Genomic DNA, 19,941 nt, shown 5'->3' with positions numbered 1-19,941 from the left:
TAGATTTTAATGTTCATTTTACATCACAGCCCTTAAAGTTCCCCAAGTCTGATTTTTACAAAGAAATTTAAGACATGTAAGCTCAATGAATAATTGAAAGTTGCCCATACTCACCATAATAGTTGAGAGCCCAGTTTCCTGATCTGTGTCTTTGAGTTAGAGTTGTCCTTTTCTTTCCACCTCTACAGTATTTGCCTGTTTCCCTGGCTAACCGGCTGACATGTATGTGTCCTATCTGTAAAATAATTGCTAAAAAAGAATTATTAAAACTTTAGTATGAAGTAGATGTTTCTGTTCTGTTTGATTCTGTATCTTTTTTCTTATCTCTAGCAATCAGTAACTGTGATAAAGCTAAAGTAGTGTTCAGATGATTTGATTAAATTCTCTCTATCCACTATCTTGATTTTAACTACTTAAAAAGAGAAGCAATTTTACACAGTGTTAAGTTGTTAGAAACTGAATTATATTAATCATCTTTCTTTCAGCCTTGATTTTTTTTTCCGCTGGCTGTTTGACAGAGAATCATCTGATTCTGCAGTTAGGCTGGAGTAAGTATTAGCAATTCTTTGCTAAAGAAATACTTAGGAGTTTTAATTTTTTTTTTGCTGTTGACTAGCCTTGGTTAGTGTTTATTCAGATTTGCTCAGGGTTGCTACTCTGTGGGATGATGCTGAGCTTCTGAACAAGGGGAAGAGAATGCAAGTGATTTTGTTACCCAAAAATCCATACTTTTTCCCTGCTAGCTAATGTATGCAAACTTTCAGTAAACAGACAGTTATTTTCCCAAAACTTCACAAATTTAGTAGGTGACAAGAAAGGATGGGATGGTGTGAGGCAAGTGAGAGGGGACCAGAAAATATACTGAACATTCTTGCATATCATGGACAGGAGATCTTCCCAAGGATTACAGCAAGACCAAATAGCTGCAGCAGTTCTCTTTCTGAAGTCCAGTGACTCTTGATTTTAATAAACATGTATGTTTTTACACCAGCACTGAGAATTTGCAGATACTGGTTATTTTAAGCTCTTGTGGCTGTGGCTGGAGGGAAAGAATAGAATGCAGTTATTAGGACATAGGTTTCCAAATGCTGTTTCAAAATCAGTAACAGGAAGACAATTAGGAGAGGCTAAGTTAGGAGAGACAATTATTCTATTGCAGTCTTATCTCCTCTTGTGTCAGGTTGCTGTTGCAGACATCAAATGATGCTCCTGTCTGTTATCAGCCACCCATCAGACTGCTAAATCTTTTTGGGAACAGTTTATTCCTCACCTGAACTGCAACTCAGCCAGGATCCTGCATACTGCACTCACTGTATTTATAGCTGTGCAGTACTCTTTCCCAACAAGATTATCAGAAGTCTTCTAGCCACTTCCTATGCTGTCTAGTGCTTAGGGATCCGTTGCATACATGCTATATTTGCTTGTCTGCTTTCCAGTCAGTGCCTAATGTCTTTCCTTGCAGATGTGTCTTTCTTCCTGACCAGGGAGCCTTCTTTGTGAACTATGTCATTGCCTCTGCTTTCGTTGGCAACGGGATGGAGCTGCTGCGCCTGCCGGGCCTCATCCTGTACACCATCCGCATGATCATGGCCAAGTCCACAGCAGAAAGGAAAAATATTAAACAGGTATGACAGCCCTGCCACAGCCAGACAAAATTAAATGCTTGATCCTGATCAGAAACAGTGGGAGCCCCCAGCCTTCATAACATTAATTCTCATCTCCTGACAGTTGTTCGGGGTTTTTTGACCTTTGTTTTGCTTATCCATGACAGGTTCATATTCTCTTCATTTACAGTACAGATAATGGGGAGGTATTTATTCAAATCAAAAATCAAAACCTGAGCTCTGAACTTCAGATATTATTCTCTTCATAGCCCTAAGTCAGAGCTTATGATTTGGATTTTATAGATGATTCTGATTTTATCTTATAGTCTAAACTTCAGGGAGGTTTTTATTTCAAATCCGTCTATAGTTAGTTTCTTTTGTCAGCCCACAGGTGTGTACAACCTTTATCTGAAAATACACCTACCAAACTAAATACTTATTGCCTATATTCCATTTTAAGTGGTGGACTTTCACTTCCAGGTGATGTGTCATCTTGCAACTTGAAATTCCAGGTGTTACAATGGGAACTTAAACCTATATACAGCTGCCCCTGTACTTCTTATTTCCTTGTTGGGTTTTTTTTTTGTGTGGGTTTTTTTTTCCTTGTTTTTTTCCTTGTTTTTTTTTTTTCCTTGTTTTTTTTTTCCTTGTTTTTTTTTTTTTTTAATGGATTGGTGGGTTCCATTTTTAAAAGATTCTTTTAAACATTCATTTCTATTCCATGTTACCCCTCTCTCTGGTTGAAATGGCTTACACTGGTTTCCTTATCCCAAGAGGAAAAAATGGGAATACTACCGCACCAAAGCCTTGAGCTTTCCCTGCTGCAGAAGCCAACACAAGGAACAGTACAGTTTCAATGGAATCTGCAGTGAGATGAAGGTTCTGAGTTTGGCACTATTATTTTCTGCCTTGTGGTTTTAAGGAGTTGCTTCTTGTAGATGCAAACAGATTCCCTGAGGAATTACTTTAAGACAACGGAAGAAGCAGCATCTTTTCTGTATGTACAGATACTTAAAATGCATAATACTTCATCTTATTATGTAATTTATGCCTCTTAGGGAAATAACTGATCTCTTGCAGAAGGAGAATAAGTGAAGGTGAATTGTTGTGTTGGTGAATCTATTCTTAACTCCTGACACATTGATGGATGACTTGAGAGTTTTGGGTGTTTTGTTTTTGTTCCTAGCAACAAGCTTTTGAATATGAATTTGGAGCAATGTATGCCTGGATGCTGTGTGTGTTCACTGTCATCATGGCCTATAGCATCACGTGTCCCATCATTGTCCCATTTGGTAAGTTTTTTTATGGTGAGCTGTGGGAGTGAGATGGGGCATGTGGGAGTTTTGGAAGGCCCAGCTCTGCATTCTTATTCCAGTTCAAATACTGATAATACTTAGGACTTGGATCCAAGTTGACTTCCTTTCTTGTGGAAAAAGAGTGCAGAAGATGGTGAATTACATAACTCTTTAGAAGTTGAGAGTGTATTTAATGCTTATTTTATTTCTCAAATTTGAATATATTGGCTCTGATAGTGTTTTTACTGGCTAAATTTAGGAGTTTAGGTAGGTTTGGGGATGAGTGGATTATTTTTAGCTCTGGGTTCTTGAGGTCTGGGAGAAGCAACCTGCAGAGGGTACCCAGTCTGGGAGTCCACTCTAAACACACCAACTTGACTCAAGACATTCTGATCCCCAAATCCTTTAGACTTTTGTCCTAAAGTTTGCCTGATGTCTGTACATCACAGCTGGACCAATACACAAAAATAAGTGTGTTGGCCCAGCAGCAACAGACTAGAAAGCTACCTGTCCTTTCCCCTACTGCAGCTCCTCAGTGTTGCAAACCATTTATCTGAAATCCCACGTCCTGAATGAGAAAAGGGGCTGTGGTCATCACTGTGCTATGGACAGCTGTATGATCCGTGGTGCTGACCACGGGGACGTGACCTAACAACTTGCTGGGTGAACCCCATAGCTGCCCTTTAACCAAAAAGGACATGCTGTACACTCTGGTAGATATCTTGGCTTGGAGAAGCAGTTAACTCAGGATTCAGGGCATGTGGGTGGATCACAGCTGCCCTGTGGTGTGGATGGTGCTACAGTCCCATAGGACCTTGAGAAGGTCTCCAGATCCAAGTCACAAACCTCCTTTTTCTAGTTGTTCTATCTTGGTTGGTTTATCTCTGTCCCATGAATGAAACAACATTTCTGCCTCATTGCCTACATATCTGCTTTGATTACCTCCTCCTTCCTGTATCAACCATTAAATGCTGTATGGGTATGCAAGAGACTTAGCAATCTGTCTAGAACTCATCTAGAGTTGTCCATCTTCAGTGACTGTGACATGAGCTACGTCTTATTTTTGTTCATCTTTCATTCACAGAGATTATAGACTACCATAAGAATTACATATAAAGAATCGTTTCAACAGCTACAGATATTTCCACTTGAGATCTGTTTATCAGACATAAATAGTACTAAATAATTTTATATAGTTTGTATTTTTGTTTTCTAATTCAAAACTTCGCAGAGCTAGATACAAGATAATTAGCTAAATTAGATATTGTTCAGAACTGGTTTAATCAACAACCTTATTATTGGGAGAATGTGGCCAATTTTTATGTAACAATGTAATTGATATTTACTTACATTTCATTTTGTGTGCAGTTGTAAATATCTGAATGTGCTACTGCATACCAGAGCTGTTGCAATTCATAGCTGCCACAGCAGTTGCTGGCTGTTTTTTGGGATAAGAAATAACTGACTTGAAAGTGCTGAAGGCTGAGTGGCTAGGTAAGCCACTGTCAGACCTTTCTTCCTTACCAGTACAGCAGTAGAGGAGTTAACAAGTCTTCCCTACTGGCTTGGCCTCATGTGCCAGCACTAGGAAGGAGCTCTGGGTTCTCCCCAGGAGCGCAAGAGGCATCACAGGGAAGTGTGTGGAGAGGGAAGGGATGGGGATGCAACAACCTGAGGAGCAGGTGCTGTCATGCAGCTGTACCCCATTCGTATTTGGGCTGTATCCACCACTGGTATTTGTATTTTCCGTCACTTGGTTAGTGTAGATCTCCTCACAGAATTGCTGCTTTTTGTGAAGTTTCCAACAACCTTTTCCTGGCTCTCCCATTTTCCCGTCCAGGTTTAATATACATACTCCTGAAGCACATGGTTGACCGCCATAACCTTTACTACGCGTATCTCCCTGCCAAGCTGGAGAAGAAGATGCACTTTGCAGCTGTGAATCAGGCCCTTGCAGCTCCAATCCTCTGCCTTTTCTGGCTCTATTTTTATTCATTTTTGCGGCTAGGTAAGTATTACCTTTCTCCACCTACAAGCTGCTCCCAGCTCTCTTGCCAGCCTCCCTAAATTAGGCGTGCAGTTTCAGAAGCTTTCTGGGCTTTTCTTTTTGCTTCCATAAAGGGGAATTCGTGGTGTTACCTGTGGCACTGCACTGTACAAGGTTTGCATAAGATCCTTTGGTGGAGATGGCTGATATGTTAACTTAAACTGTTAGCGCAGAGCTCCATGTTTCTTCAGTTTACAGGAGATTCCTTAAATCTGCAGAGTTTGACTTGGCCAGTTGGGCTTTGGAGTGACAGACTGTAAAAATCATTAGACAAACCAAAAAATCTATTCAGAATTAGCTCTTTGTAGTAGGACGGCCTCTGGCTTCAATGCTTGTATTTGTTCTACTTATACCTGTGCATAAGTTTAATTTGCCCTGTGCAAATTGGCTACTGCCTCAGCTGTACAACTGCATCACTTAGCCAACATTTTAGCATTTTGTTTTCCCTCTTGCTAGTCATACAGTCATCCATCAAACTTTACAGGGAAGACTGCAGTGAGATGGTGACTCTTTTCCCCATATTGTAGTTTAAAGCTTTGTGTTTTGTGTGAAGTTTATTGTAAAAATAGGATCATTCTGTATTTTGCAAATACTTGGCATTGATTTTATTGGCTGTGGTGTATTAACAGCTTTAATGTCAGAGGAGGTAGGAGACAGCTTATGGCTTTTTATCCATGGTACAGGAGGAAGCATTTGGCATGAAACAGGGATATCAGTGGTGCTGGAAGAACTTGAATTTCCCTTCTTGGGAAGGAAGTTCCTGATATCTAACTGCATTGTGCCCTGATGACAAATGACCATGCATTGTGTTTTTCTAGCATACCAGTAGTCAGAAAGGTATTGTTGGCAGGCTATCATCTAACTTCAGGGATAGGTGAAGCTATAGGGAAAGCTCCCTGTGGATGTGAGAGTCGTTTGGAGCTATTGCTTCAGGCTGTCCTTGGGTTTGAGCAGATGTTCCTGCATTCCTGGTATGTTTGAGAGCTTGTTTTTTCCCTTGTTTTGAAAGCTGCCTTTGAAACCAGGAAGACCAACAAATCTGTGTCCCCTGACAGGAGAATTTCTAGAGCATGCTTTAGAAAAATCAACTGCAAACACACAGCAATTGATGCACCTCTAATTATAATGAAGGAAATCCTGGCGTGGTAAAAATTAAATCTTTATAATAATGTTTTCTAGTTCTGCATCTATGGTAAACCCATCATTTGTCACACACCTTAATAATGGAAAATACAGTCTGGATTATCACTTTTGCCTTGGTCAGTGTAGAAGATCCTGTTTACAGGATGTTGTTCAGTGCTTTGTGAATGTACAGGGCAGTCTGAGAGGTAGGAACTTGAGATTTTTATTTCATTGCCATTGCTTTTGTTGCTGATTCTTGTGTGAAAGAGAAAGAAGGAAGGAAGGGTAAGAGTGCTCTGCTTCCTTATCTGCAAAATAGATCAGTTTATGGTGTAGAGCTTGGCTGCTTAGTCATTAACTTTTATAGTTTGCCTGATATGGGTGTTTCAGTCTAGCTTCAGAGTCCAGTGATAATACTCTGTTTTCTTACTCCTGATACTAACATGGGGCTGGAAAGACCCTTCTCCCAGTTCTTAGTCAAGATCAAATACCACTTGACTGCATACAGAAGGTGATAGGCTCTACTGATGTCATCTATTTCCTTCTCAGTTACTCTTTTCTTCCTTGGTTCTCATTCCCTCCATCCATTCATCCATCTGTCCATCCAGCACCTGCAGCACCACTGGACCTCTCACAACAAAGGAGGCAACAGTGCTATCTGCAGTTCAACCCCTGTCTCCTGGGGCAGGAAAACCTGATCTTGGAGACGTTTTCTTCCCTAATCTCTGCTATTTGCCTTGTAGTTCGCACTGTATGTTGGCTTTGGTGTAGACATGCCTCACCAGCTGGTAAATACTGGTGTTACCTATGCTTATAAAAGCAACCTCCTCTGAAGGACACTCCAGAATACCTATAGGGAGGCTTTTTCACTTCCGTTTTTGGCTTGAAGAGTGACTTCTTTGTAGGTTTTTTTCGATTATGATTTTTCTTGTGTGCATGGTGTTTTTCCCCTTGTGAACAGATCTGTGCAGGGCTTATATAGCCTGCTGAAATGTAAAACTTGTCTGTTCTGTGTTCACTGCACATGCTGGGGTTACCACAAAAATGTTTGAGGCTTGGTGTGGTCTCTTTTGACTGAAGAATCTTGGAAACAGCTAGGTTTCATGGTGGTGTTTATTTTTCCCTAATATCTTATTCAAGTAATCTTTGATGCAAAATGAGATTAATTTTTTCAGAATATTTCCATAGTGAATCTGGAGAATAAGAAGTCACTGTAATCATTGTAACTTTTTCCATATTAGAGTCTGCAAACATGCCCCTTCCTATAGTTTTTTTGCAGTGTCTCTGAACTGAAACTTACCTTTCAGTTTAGTTCATATTTCTTCTCTTGTTCATTTTCTTTGGATTCTTCCCAATTCTGTCCATATTTTATTATAGGCAAGGCTGCTCAAGTTGAAGGCTCAGTAGCACCAAATTATTTTGTATAGGTACTAGAGACTTGTGGGGTCTTTTTGGTGTTTTTGTTTGGTTTTTGTTGGTGGTGTGGGGTTTTTTTGTTTTGTTTGTGAGTTTTTGGAGGGTTATTGTTTGGTTTGTTTGTTTGTTTTCATTTTCTTCTCTTCCCATGTTCTGTGATGGCATCACACTGTTGACTGCTTTCCAGCTTGTAATCATTAGTTGTATTCTGCAGCACTACAGGATTGTAATCCCTCATACCCACATTTCATTTTTCTTTCCAGATTGTAGTTATTTGCAGTTTTCTACATACATACATACATACATTCATTATGTTGCTCTTTGTTATTTGTTTTGATCCTTGAAAGCAGGTGGGGTGGTCTTATCTACCAAGATCATTTTGGTTCTTTCCCCCAACCCTTTGAGCTGTTTGCAAGCCATCCAGTTCGGTGCTGTCATCATTATTAATAAATGTAATTAATATTACATTTCACAGATCATTTAGGAAAGTATTTTAGAAGTGGGTCCAGAATGGATCGCTGAGAGAGGAGGAGAAAAATTGCTCTGAGTCTTGTTTATCATTCAAGTATTGCAGTAACCTTTCTTGGCCTCGAAGAAGGCTGGGAGAACATCTTGCTTGGCAGTTTTACCAGCCAAGGAGCTTCATGCATAGTGAGGTTCTCCTGTTTATGGCTGGAAGTGGGCTGCCCAGCCCTATAAGGACAAAAAAACCCCATGAATCTTCTGAAAATGGGGAGGATAAATACAGGTTTCTTTTGGGTTTGTTGGTTTTTTTCTGTTACATATTTTTATATTGTATTCTTTGGATATTTTTTCTAGGCTTTAAAGCACCTACAACCATGTTTACCTTCCTCGTTGTCAACATCACAATTGTTATTTGCTTGGCTTACACTTGTTTTGGCTGTTTCAAGTACCTGAGTCCACTGAATTATAAGGTAAGTGATGGATACCTGGTGCCTTTCAGCACCTACCTCTGTGCTCGAGGTAGCACCAGCTGTTCCTGCTGGGTTGTCCATGCCTTCTGTCTGGCAGTGTCTGTTCACAAAGGTCCATCTGGTAAGATGGCTAAAGAGGGCTTGTGGTAGAGGTGGGCTGCTTAGCACAGTGGAAAGTCTGTCAGTGTCTGCAGGAACTGAATTTGAGAGCAAAGAGAAGCATGGAGGTGTCTTGGGCTGCATCCAAAGCAGTGTGGTGGGAGGAGCAGGGCAAGGGAGGTGATTCTGCCCCTCTGCTCCGCTCTGCAGCTCTGGGGACCCCAGCACAGGAAGGACATGGACCTGTCGCAGTGAGTCCAGAGGAGGCCACCAAGCTGATAAGAGGGATGGAGCACCTCTCCTATGAGGAAAGGTTCACAGACTTGGGAAAGGCTCACAACCTGGAAAAAAGAAGGCTTTGGTGTGACCTAATTGTGGTCTTCCAGTACCTGAAGGAGCCTACAGGGAAGATGGAGAGAGATTATGCTCAAGAGCATGTAGTGACAGGACAAAGGGGATTGGGTTCAAACTGAAAGAGGGTAGGTTTGGATTAGATATTAAGAAGAAATCCTCTTCTGTGAGGTGGTGAGACACTGGAACGGGTTGCCCAGAGAAGCTGTGAATGCCCCATCCTGGAATTGTTCCTGGCCAGGTTGGACAGGGCTTTGAGCAACCTGGTCTAGTGGAAGATGTTCCTGCCCACGGCTGAGAAGTTGGAAATGGATGGTCTTTAAGGTCCTTTCCAAATCAAACCATTCTATGATTCTCAGTAGGAGGATTGGAGGAGAGAGTACCAGCACTGATCTGTCTGTGCAGGTTTTTAGGTACTTATGATCTCTGTGTATTGCTTTCTCTCACTAATTTGATATTGTCTCTCTCTTCCTTTCTCCACCTGTTGCTGGTTACAGATAGAAGACACACAAAGTGATAAAGGAAGTGACCCAGATATACCAGCCGTCCCAACATCTTCTGTAAGAAGCTAAGAGTTACTAATATTCTCTTATATTTCCTAGAAAAACTTAATTGCTCACCCTGCTTACCAAAGAGCTTATGTAGGACATATAAGGCTGAATGGACTGTGTGTTTTCCCATATGCATGTGGGACCTGAGAGTTCTGCAGCTGGGCCCCTTGACTGTTCCCAGGTGGTGTTCCAGAAGTACCTTCGTCTGATATTTTAGGAGTAGTTGAGACGTGCTCCTTCCAGCAGCTCTGTATGCTGTGTTCTGTGCCTTGCACCAGACAGAGCCTCACATCTGGACAGCTGCCAAATGCAGTCAGTTGCCACTGCTTTGATTTTTGAAAGTTGTGACATGTAGCAGGTCTTGCTTACCCTGTCACTGAAAAGGATGTAGGACTGTGGTAGACGGAAAGGCCTTTGTGCCACAGTCCTCAAGTGCAGGTGAGTGTTGCACCAGGAATCCTCCATCGGGGTGCAAAAGGCCCCAGGTGTTAAAGTGAAGAATGGGAAAAGAATGAAAAGAAGAGTGTCAAGGGGAAAAGTTACCCTGGGTGAATTATCCCAGCATTATAATTTGAGAGACGACTAAAATCCTTAACGCTTGTGATTTCAGATGTACGTCCCCCAAGTTTTGCGTCCTCACCCTACAGAAAGGACGGTGCTTGCCCACAGGGAGCAGCAGTCATATGGCACCATGGACAACACTTGTTCCGAGGCAGAAGGAGACATAAGCTATTCTGCTGGACCTGCACTTATCGAGCAGGCATCGAGGAGTTCGCTTTGAGTGCCGAGGACTAACACAAGGTGGAGCACTTGGTCCAGGTTTAGGAGAACTGATCCACTGCCACCACCTACTAAGTATTCTGTTTTATTTACGTATTCCTGCCTGCAGAAGAGGTACAGAAATAATTCATTGTGTGGTCTGCAGCTGTGCTCAGAGATTAAAAAGCAGATGCCTTGGGACTGATTGTTTTCCAGACCGTCTACACGTGTTGTGAAACAAATGTGTTGAACGCGGAGATGCTGATCCTCAGGGACTTCACTTATGCTATCTCATCACTTGCCTTATGAAAATAACTTATGCTGCATATAGATAACTGGTCACCAAAGCAAATGCAGCTATTACAGCTGTCATTTATTTATTCAAAGTAATTCTTACTTTTTTTTTTTTTAAAACCCCAGCATTTATTATTTATAAACCTCTTGAGATGTGTTAAATCCTGAGACAATGTCACTTTTGATGAAAATGCTGTTTGCATGGGCGCTGAGAATGGTGTGTGGGAGTCTCTCCTCTTGTCACCCAAAGTAGTCAGCATAGACTTGAGCGTGTTACTTTTTTTCCTTGAAAGAGATGAGGGAATTACTGTGCACTTGGGTACTAAAAGTACCAAAGCAAAAAAAATGGTGTAAAGAAGGGATTGATTTATCTGATACTGTTTTTATGTATTTTTTTGGAGGGCATTTAGGTTGTTAGTTTCTCTTCACTATTTTTAAGGGCCTTCCACAATGCAAGTTCACCTGCCAACAGTAAAGGATGTAAACATTTTATCTTTCTTTTAATCTTGGGTCAGAATGACAGATCTCTGGGTTTTCTCTATACTGGCAATTATATATGAGTTGTAAGATACTAGGTTTTTAAATTATGTCGTAGGTGCCAATTTATTCTAAAGTGCAATGTGTCAAAGTGTAACTAATACTCACTGAGCAATAAAACACCAAGTTCAGAAAAAATTCAGGCTTGTCTTGATTTATTTATTCTTTTCTCTGTGTGTTGAAACAGTCTTTTTGCTATCTGCCTCACAGCTTGGTTATGAACTGTTCATAAAAGCTCTGCCACGAGCCTTAGAATGACAGTTCATCCCATGAGAAATGTGAATCCTTTTAAATTTCTCTAGGGGATGAATCTTGGTGACCTTTCTGTAAGAGAAGGTTTTGACCCTGGCAAGCCCTCTGTTTGCCTGCTTGTTGTTAAACTGTTAGTTCTTGAACTTGACCTTTTCTAGCATGTTTGTGAAGCAGCAACATCTTTCCTTCGTGAGACTGAAGGAGAGTTTGTGCCATAAATAAGAGCGTGCAGATGTTTGGTGTCTTGCAGAACTGGCTCCAGCTTCCTGAGACCAGCACTCTGGACAAATGCTGAGCATGAGACCTGCCTCACTAGAAGAAGGACCCTGCAGAGCTCCAATCCCCCTGATGACAAGCCCATCTTGTTAGCTGAAGGTACACATAGCTCCTGGTTGTTAGAAGGCAACTGAGGATCCTTGTTTAGTGGGGATCGTGGATTTGTGTCAGACTACTTTATACTCTCGCTTCAGTGGTGCATTTTAGTTGGGGGATTGGGCATGTGAGTGTGCCTTTTAATTTTTAGCAATCATGATGCTAGTAGAGATGGTGTGTACCTTGGATGCACATTGCCATTCAAGGTTGATATTCAAACCAAGAAAAAAACCCAACAGACTCCACATTCTTTACTCGGCTCGGAGTTTCTCATACAGATGCGAGGTCAGAAGGAAGAGGCAGCGCATTGTGTTAATTAGATCAGAAGCCTGTGATTGTTCCATCTCATTTCTAGCTGCAGTACCCCGTCTCATACAGCTGTCTGCAGCAGCAGTGGGTGCTTGTGTGTGTACTAATTGAGGAAACAAATAAATGATTCAGCTACCACACTTGACCTGTTTACTTTGCTGACACTGTTGGATTTTTATACTCTGTGATATAACTTACTTTTTGGAACGAATGACTTTTGGTATTCTCTGTGAGGTTCTATGTGTTATATTGAGGACAAAAGCTCCTTGAATGATTTGATTTCCTTTTTGTGATAATGAAGCTCCTCGTGGCTGGCACGAGTTCAGTACAGGCTCTCCTATGAACTTGAATAAACCCACCTCCAGTCATGCTAAGGCACTTGGGATATAGAATATGGAAAACCTGCTAGGTAATGGAAAGTTACATCTTGCTAAATAATCACTGTTGGCATTTGAGGAACCAGTTCTTGTGTCTGATGGGAAAACCACCTGCATATTTCACTTATCATGTAGCAGCCATTCTTGTTTGCCACTGTACTATATTACAGTTAAACTCATAGAAGTGTCTATGATATTAGGACATGCACCAGTTGGAGAAAAGGCTGGGGTCACTTATTACTAAATTATCACATCTCAGTGTAGAGCAACACAAATTAGAGGCTGGTTTATCATCTTTGCTGTGTTGTGCTTGCTTCCCTAGTACCTTCTGGGTCTCTCTCTGAGAGCTGGAAGTAATTAGGAAACTGCACTGGCTCTAATTCATTCCTTCATACTGGTGGATATCTGGTGGACGATAAAATTAAATCAGCCCAAGAAACTCCTTGCATTCCTTACTGAGCCTTAGAGAAAAGCTGAGGGATGGAAGCCTCAACAAATGTGAATATTGGCTGCACTGTATTTGAAATTCATATTTAAAGCCATGGCACATTCTTTACTGTTCTTTTTATAAACCTTTTGGCAGGAAGCCTAAGCAAATGGCCCAGCTGGAGTTACTGATTGTAGCTCCCAGAAGCCATATTTGTTGGGATCCAGCGCCTGCTGCTTGCCTTGCATTGCTCAGTTGGAACAACGCCTCCCCCACCCCGCTCCTTGCTAAGTCCTTCCTGCATTTTAGCAGCCGCCACCAGCAGTGCTCCTGGGGAGCAGGAATCCCGGGCAAGTCTGACACTCAAGCATGAATCAGCCCTGCAGCATAGTCTGTGAAACTCTGTGACACAACTGAGGGGGCAACCTCTGACAGCTTGAAGAATGGAGCTCATTTGATATTGTCCAATTCAATACACTTCTGCAAAGACTTCAGTGAAGATGAATTTCTTCTATAGTGGAAGAAATGCGACATGGTAATGCTGAGACTCAAAAGCCTTGGCTTGTTTAGCTATACGGAGCTCTGTGCCAGTTAGAGCTTATTCTGTATGCGAGGCCAACCTGGCTCACCTCCAACCCTGTTACAACACATCCTCAACACCCAAATTATTGCAATTTCTCATTTGCATTAGGTGCACATGTTCATGCTTTGTTTTCCTTTGGGCTTTTCCCATATCCTGAGCCAAAAGCAGATCTTTGTGCTGGCTAAGTTTCCAAGTGCTCTGGTGTAGCACTAGACGATGTTCTTTCTGTCTCTTCACAGAAATCCAGTTCCCAGCTCTGCTTACCCGCAGATGCTGGCAGCACAACTGAAAGCTTTTCTTGTGTTGTTCTACGAATAATTTGTTTATGAGTGTTTGGAAGCCTTTTACTGTTCTCGTCTTCAAGAAGGTGGGCTTGTCTTAGAAGCTATGGACCCCACAGAGTTTTCTCCTGGGCCTTAGCAAAAGTGAGGTGAGAGAGGCATGGGAAGGTTTGGGGAGGAGGGATCTTTTTCAGTCACTAACATAAAGCCCGGTCTGTTGAGTAGGCACTTTAGAAGAGGCGCTTTAGAAAAGGCACTTTATTGTCTCTAAACTGCAACAATATAAGGAAATACGCAATTTCAATTCCAGATGATGGCCAGGGTCATGTGTCTTATTTTCTTAAAGTGGTCTTGCAAATTCCTTCTCTGTCTTATCTAGACAAACGTCTTAAATGATTCTGTTTGTCACCTGTCTGCAACAGCTGCAAGTGCCTGTTTCAGATATTTCAGAGGTGTAGAATTTGGGGTTTTTTCTTTCTGAGGCCAGCTGTCTGATGGATAAAAACAGAAAGGAAACGACCAAAGTGGCGAGACTGAAAATTGGGTCATTATAATGGAACATTTTTCCCTTTACTTTTCGGTTCTTGGGTTAACTCCTTGTTCTTGCTTTGTATCACGCATCCTGTTGGTTAGAACATAGCATCTCAACTGCAGAAAATGCAACTTCTTTTCTGTGCTCATCTTACTTTGGCAGAGGAGTCTAACCATTTGTAGCTTGAGGAGAATATATATCAAGATCAGCTGTCTTTTTAGAGTATGTACCATAGTTAGCTTTAAATTCTTTTGATGAAACAATGAATGTGGCCCCACAAGTTAACTGGTGTAGTATAAGAACCTGCTTCTCCCGATTCAGTGTGCCTCCATTACTAATCTCTTCCAACCAAGAGCCTGCAGCCTCCATTACAGGTTGACTCTGGATTCCTGGTTGCTTTCCTGGAGGGGGATTTCTTCCCTTCTGTAGCAACTTATTTCCTGCCTTCCCAGGTGTGTTCCAGTGTAACATGAATCTGATCTTCTCACTTTTGAATGGATTCAAAGTCCCACCTCATGACTTTCAACTTTTATGGCTAGTGGAAAGTAATGTTCTGTGTGTTAAGTAAGAACTTCACTAATTTAATGAGCTAAATGTATTTCCAGCTTCAATTCAGGATGGAGTTCTCTTTCCATTAAAGTTGTGGTTTGGAAATGTCTATTGGTAAAAAGTTTCTGCTCTTCATCCTATCTTATCTATCACATCTTAGGGAAATGATATGTGATACATGTAGCACAGAAGGATAGTGTTGTTTTAGGGCATTAAAACACTTTTTATCTTCCAGACTGTAAACTGATGGTTAAGTTTAGATCTTGAAATAAAATAGCTTTTTCTGAGAAGTCACAGGACAATGGTTTCAAGATCTGATACCCTTGAATGTTCTGTCCTAGATTTATGTGTGATATTCAAGTGGAAATGGAACCATAAAGAGCTAAGGAGAGGAGGAAATTTTTGTATCTGCTCCTAGACTCAGTGGTTAACTAAGTGCTGGTTAATAATTAATGAAGGTACTCCTCTCAAAAGTGATGTTGAAGATAGAGTTCTGGAAGTCCAATGTATGGAATGTCATAAGGTACTCCTGAATAAAACAGGAGCCAGAATTTGTTGCTGTCTCGTATCATTACTGCTGTTTGGTTGTGAACCTCCCATTTTTGTGTAGTGACACAAAAGGGCAAAAGTTTGTGATGGAAGTTAGTGACTGGTTTTGAAAGGTATTTATCTGTTGTGCTTCTCAGATGTTTACTGACATCTTTAAAAAAAGCTGCAGTACAGGAGGAAGACTGAGAGCTGAGGGAATGTAAGAGATGTATTTTTGTACACAGCTCGCCTCCCTTCTGTATGAAGATGTTTCATGCGTTTGGTGGTGGTTTATACTTGGCTTTTCAGACTGATTAGCTTTTTTATAGCCTGCTCTCCTGAAATGTAAAGCACCAAGTTGCTTCTTTCAAGTGAAGATGTTCCATGTCAAAACTTATTTTTAATTCTAAATAGGGTTTTTTTCCTAAGGCAAATTATTGGTATTTTTCCCTCCATCCATAGACATAGAGAAATAAAACCAGCAGCTATCTCCATAGACGAAAATGGAAAAAGAAGTGATTTAAAGAATTGCTAAGTACCATAATTTGGTTGCAGGCATTGAATTTTTTTATGACAGGATTCTAGATTTAGAGAATGAAGTAGGGTTTTCTTATTCTTTTATATTTGACATCTGTAACTTCAGAAATGTTCATAAAATAGGAAAAATTCATTCCCTTCTGAGATGAGAAATCAGAATTTGATGGGGATAAAGGGGCAAAAATTGAGAACTAAATCAATTGGGCACCTTTAAGAGGAATCATTTAAGCAATCATTTCTGTTACTTATCTTCAAAAAGGAAAAGACATAGTCATGAAGTTGGGAGAATTACATCATCTGTGTCCTGCAGTGGGTTCTTGTGCTTAGTTTGTGTGAGATATTGCTGAAACCTTCTTTGTCTCTGGTTTCTCTAAAACATTAGGAGTATCTTCTGATCACTGCAAAAGGCTTTATCAGCCACAAAAGACTTGGAATGAAACAAGAAAATTTCCATTGAGACAAAAATGCAGGGGTGGACCTTAGTTCCCTTGAGTCTGTACAAGAATTCCTAGAATTCAAGAGGTACAAATGTGTTTGCATTCAAAACCACCCCAACAATGCAGGCTTGGCTGCAAAAGAGTTTAAGAACTGCTGAAAATAAAGCTGTTCTTAGACTTTCCTCCCTTCAGGGAAGTTGAAAGGTTACTGAGCAGAGAAGAGATCCTACAAGGCAGCAATGGCCACAGTCCAAAAGTGAGTGGGACTACTCTGGCACAGCTGGAGCAGAGCTATAACCCAAGCTCAGGAAATCGTCCTGAGCAAGGAATGCCATACAGACACAGTGGGAACAATGTTAGTTGGGCTAGGCCTTTCCCCTCTGCATCACTTATCTGAATGCCTCAGGTGGGGCACATCCATGTTCCCTTCTGCAATGGACAGGTAGGAGTGAAGGAACGCTGGGTGGATCAGGTTAAGAAGGAAGGATAGGGTATTATCAGGAAGCCAGTATGAGCAGGATGGGCAAAAGTTGTTTTTGCCTTGGCTGTGGAGTGGATACCAGAGCGGGGGGCAAGTCAGGATCTGGCAGGAATTTCAAAGCTAAAGGTATGTCGTCTCTTTTCGCCTGCCTTAAGAGCATGGCCCTTCCTGGGCCCAGAGCAGGTGGCAGCTGCTGGTGCTGCGATGGACAGGCAGCTGGGCTGGGGACAGGAGGCCTTGCAGGGCAGGCAGGACTGCTGGGCTCCTGGCAGCTGCTGGGAGAGGCAGGAGGATGTTCCCCTGCACAGGCAAGGTGGAGCAGTCAGCTTCCCTCCTTGCACCTCTCTGTGCTGCTCAAGCAGCCAGGAGTCACTGTTCACACGCAGTTAATGTTTGTCACGTTGGTACCCTTGACTCAGTACTAGGAGCTTGAGGGTAGTTTTGTCGTTTCGTGTTTCTGTTCACCTCTTCCCTCTGCTGTGCTCCCTCCACACTGATCATCTGCAGTGGTTTGAACTACTGCTGCAAAGCAGGATTATCTTTCATTTAAGAAGATGGAATCTCATCATTTAAATCTCTTTTATTGTTCATCTTATCCTCAAAACTGCAGACATTCAGTTATTTAAACACAGAGAGAGCATGAGCGTCCTCAGCATCTTTAAATCTAGTCAGGAAGGTATTTCAAAGACTAATGTTTGGGCTACATCTAGCAAGGGGAAAGAGCTGTCACTCAGCACAGATCTGTTTATAAATACTGTTCTCCAGAAGACAACTGACAATTGTAATGGGGCTAATTCTTCTACCAGCACTGGCATAACACCATCAGGGCTGTCTGGCGCTGCGCAGGATATTTCTTCCATGAAAGAAAACTAATCCTTAGCAAGACGGTTTTAGTGTGAATTATGTTCCTTGAAGTGCTATTACAGCAAGTAAAACAAGTGGCATCATTTCTCAGTGTTTTAAAATAAGCTACCCTGAAATCAATATGGATTTATTCCTTGTCTCTTTCCACAGTATCTAGAAGGATTTTTCCATTCCTCTTTCTGACAAAAATGTCTTCATTTAATGCATATTATGTATTGCACCTGCTGTAAAACAGAATTTATATTTGATTGACTCTCTTGAACCCCAGTCCTGCCCCTAAGCAATTGCAGCTGACTCAGTGGTGATGAATAGTGCCTCTCATGGATTTAGAGCTAACGCTGATGCTAGGCTTAACAGACTCTATTTTTCACTAAATGATGGTTTAACTTCCTTTCCATATGAAAGTGTGATTTCTATTCATATTTCTTTCATTTATAATTTGAGTAATGCCTGACTTTTTTCTTTAATGTACATGAAGTCTTGTCTTGTGTGGTTGTGTAAGATGTCCAAAGGCTGCATACAGTGGCTTGGATTTTTCAGAACATTATGATTTGTAGTTTAAATATCAGAAGTCCAATTTGGTTGTAGGGGGAGCTGTATGAGAAGATTATGACCTTACTTGTGTTTTTCCATACCAGAAGCAGAGACTTCCCAAAGCACTTCAGCTGGGGAGGCAGAGTGCAAGCTTGTTTACTTTAAGTGGCATCTCCATAGTTCCAGACCCCTTATCTAGACTCTTCATGGGCTGTAACTGGGTAATTAAAAACCAGAATATGGGTCAGCTACTTCTGCTTTCAGTGTGGGATAAATGCATGGGGAGCTTCACTAAGCTTCCATTTGCTCTGGAGCAAAAAAAATGTTTTGAGTGTCAAAGTGTCACTGGGTCCTGGGTTCTCTCGAAGGCTGTAGCAACTCTTTCAGAGCCTTATTGCCAAGAAACAGCTCAGAGCCAGCCCAACAGCAGCGCATTTGGCCTTGTTAGAGAGAAGTCGCTGTCTGAATGGCAGGTACTCAGCTGGCTCACATAAATAAGAACAGTTGTAACAGAGCAGGGAGTCTTTTTGTACTGCATATTGCTATTGCAATAACCTGATATGCAGTTACTTGCTAACAGAAATGTTAAAACTATTTCTGATTATCTGTACCAAATAACTGCCTGTTAGCCAACACCAGAGTGTATCAGAAGTGAACCTGGATTCACTCAAGGTGCTTGTCAAATCCAAATCACAGGCTTTCAGGAGAGTTGCTTGCTACAGGACGAGATGCAGATGCTATCACTAGCCCACAGACACTTCATTAGTATCAAACCTTGCACTACAGGTGGTGAGAGTGGCTGTTGTGCTAAAACCAGAGGATTATTTGGAAAAGGGGAGAGGAATTGATGGCAGGTTTTACAGCTGCAACATAGCTGAATTTTATACTTTCTCACACTGTAATAGTATTTCACCGTATCTTTGCATCTAAGTTTAGGTAAGCAGGTGAAGAGCTACAGATGCTGATAGCTACGGGCTTAAGGTTTGAGAAGTGTGGTGTAAGAATTCAGAACAAACTTTGCTGCATATCAGGTGTTTAGTTATAATTTTTAAGCTTCTAAAGCCTACACCATTTAGGTCCAGATTTTTTCTTCTGAGACAGTAGCTAATCAAACTCATTTTTGTGCCGGATTTAAGTGCCTTGGTGCCTATCCCCTACACCTAGTTATACTGACAGTGTGGACAGCTCAGGTTTGTAGTTGGCTGAAGTGCCCTTACCTGGTGTGCAGAGCAGGGCAAGGACATGCTCATGTACTGCCTCTGTTCATTATCATTGTCTCAGAGTGCTGAGCACTGAGAGGCATATTTAAAAATAGAAAGGTTCTACAGGCAGTTGTTTTCTTGTCCAGCTCTCACTGATGACTGACTGAGCCTGGATGAGCTGCTGTAACATAAGATCACAAAAGAGAATCCTGATGTGCCTTCTCTCATCGAGGCTGGGCCCCTTCAAGCAGATCTGCTCCAGAAGGGATAGAGAAAATGCTTTGAGCCTTCGCCTCACATCTGAAAATTGGTTTGGCAGGTATCACATAGCAAACTTCCTTCCCCTTCCTTTATCTGCACTGTGACTGAGCAGCCCCTGGGGAAGTGTTCAGTTATATCAGTGTATGGCAGAGCTCCCTCTCACCACAGCAGATGTCTGCACGTGCATTAAAGATGAGAGGGGATGGTCTCCAGCTCTGAAATACAAGGCCCCCACAGGGCACAGAGGAAAGGCAAAACCAAATGGTCAGAGATCAGGACTTGTGCAGGAGGGTGTGTAGTGGTACCTGTAAACAGATGTCATTGTCAGAGATGAGCTGATCTCTCCTGAATAAGCAACTTTCTCTCGATATACAGCACCTGAAACAAGTTTGGGGATGGGTCTTC

General features: G+C 41.7%; 1 protein-coding gene across 2 annotated transcripts in view; it reads left to right on the top strand.

Moving 5' to 3' along the window:
- TMEM63A (transmembrane protein 63A) overlaps positions 1-11,142 on the top strand; it is a 32,936-nt gene extending 21,794 nt beyond the window's left edge. For both annotated transcript variants that reach the window (XM_050316048.1, XM_050316049.1), the window contains exons 17-23: positions 486-548; positions 1,463-1,625; positions 2,791-2,896; positions 4,740-4,907; positions 8,304-8,419; positions 9,367-9,429; positions 10,031-11,142. In XM_050316048.1, coding sequence (XP_050172005.1) covers positions 486-548; positions 1,463-1,625; positions 2,791-2,896; positions 4,740-4,907; positions 8,304-8,419; positions 9,367-9,429; positions 10,031-10,201 — 850 coding nt within the window. In that variant the 3' untranslated portion in view covers positions 10,202-11,142. The remainder of the gene's footprint in view (positions 1-485; positions 549-1,462; positions 1,626-2,790; positions 2,897-4,739; positions 4,908-8,303; positions 8,420-9,366; positions 9,430-10,030) is intronic.
- The last annotated feature ends 8,799 nt before the right edge of the window (positions 11,143-19,941 follow it).

Source organism: Myiozetetes cayanensis, unplaced genomic scaffold (genome assembly GCF_022539395.1).
Source record: "Myiozetetes cayanensis isolate MyiCay16 unplaced genomic scaffold, myiCay2020 scf2-11, whole genome shotgun sequence".
Taxonomy (NCBI): domain Eukaryota; kingdom Metazoa; phylum Chordata; class Aves; order Passeriformes; family Tyrannidae; genus Myiozetetes; species Myiozetetes cayanensis.
Note: the sequence above shows the minus strand (reverse complement) of the source record. Positions and strands in the feature narration are given on the sequence as shown.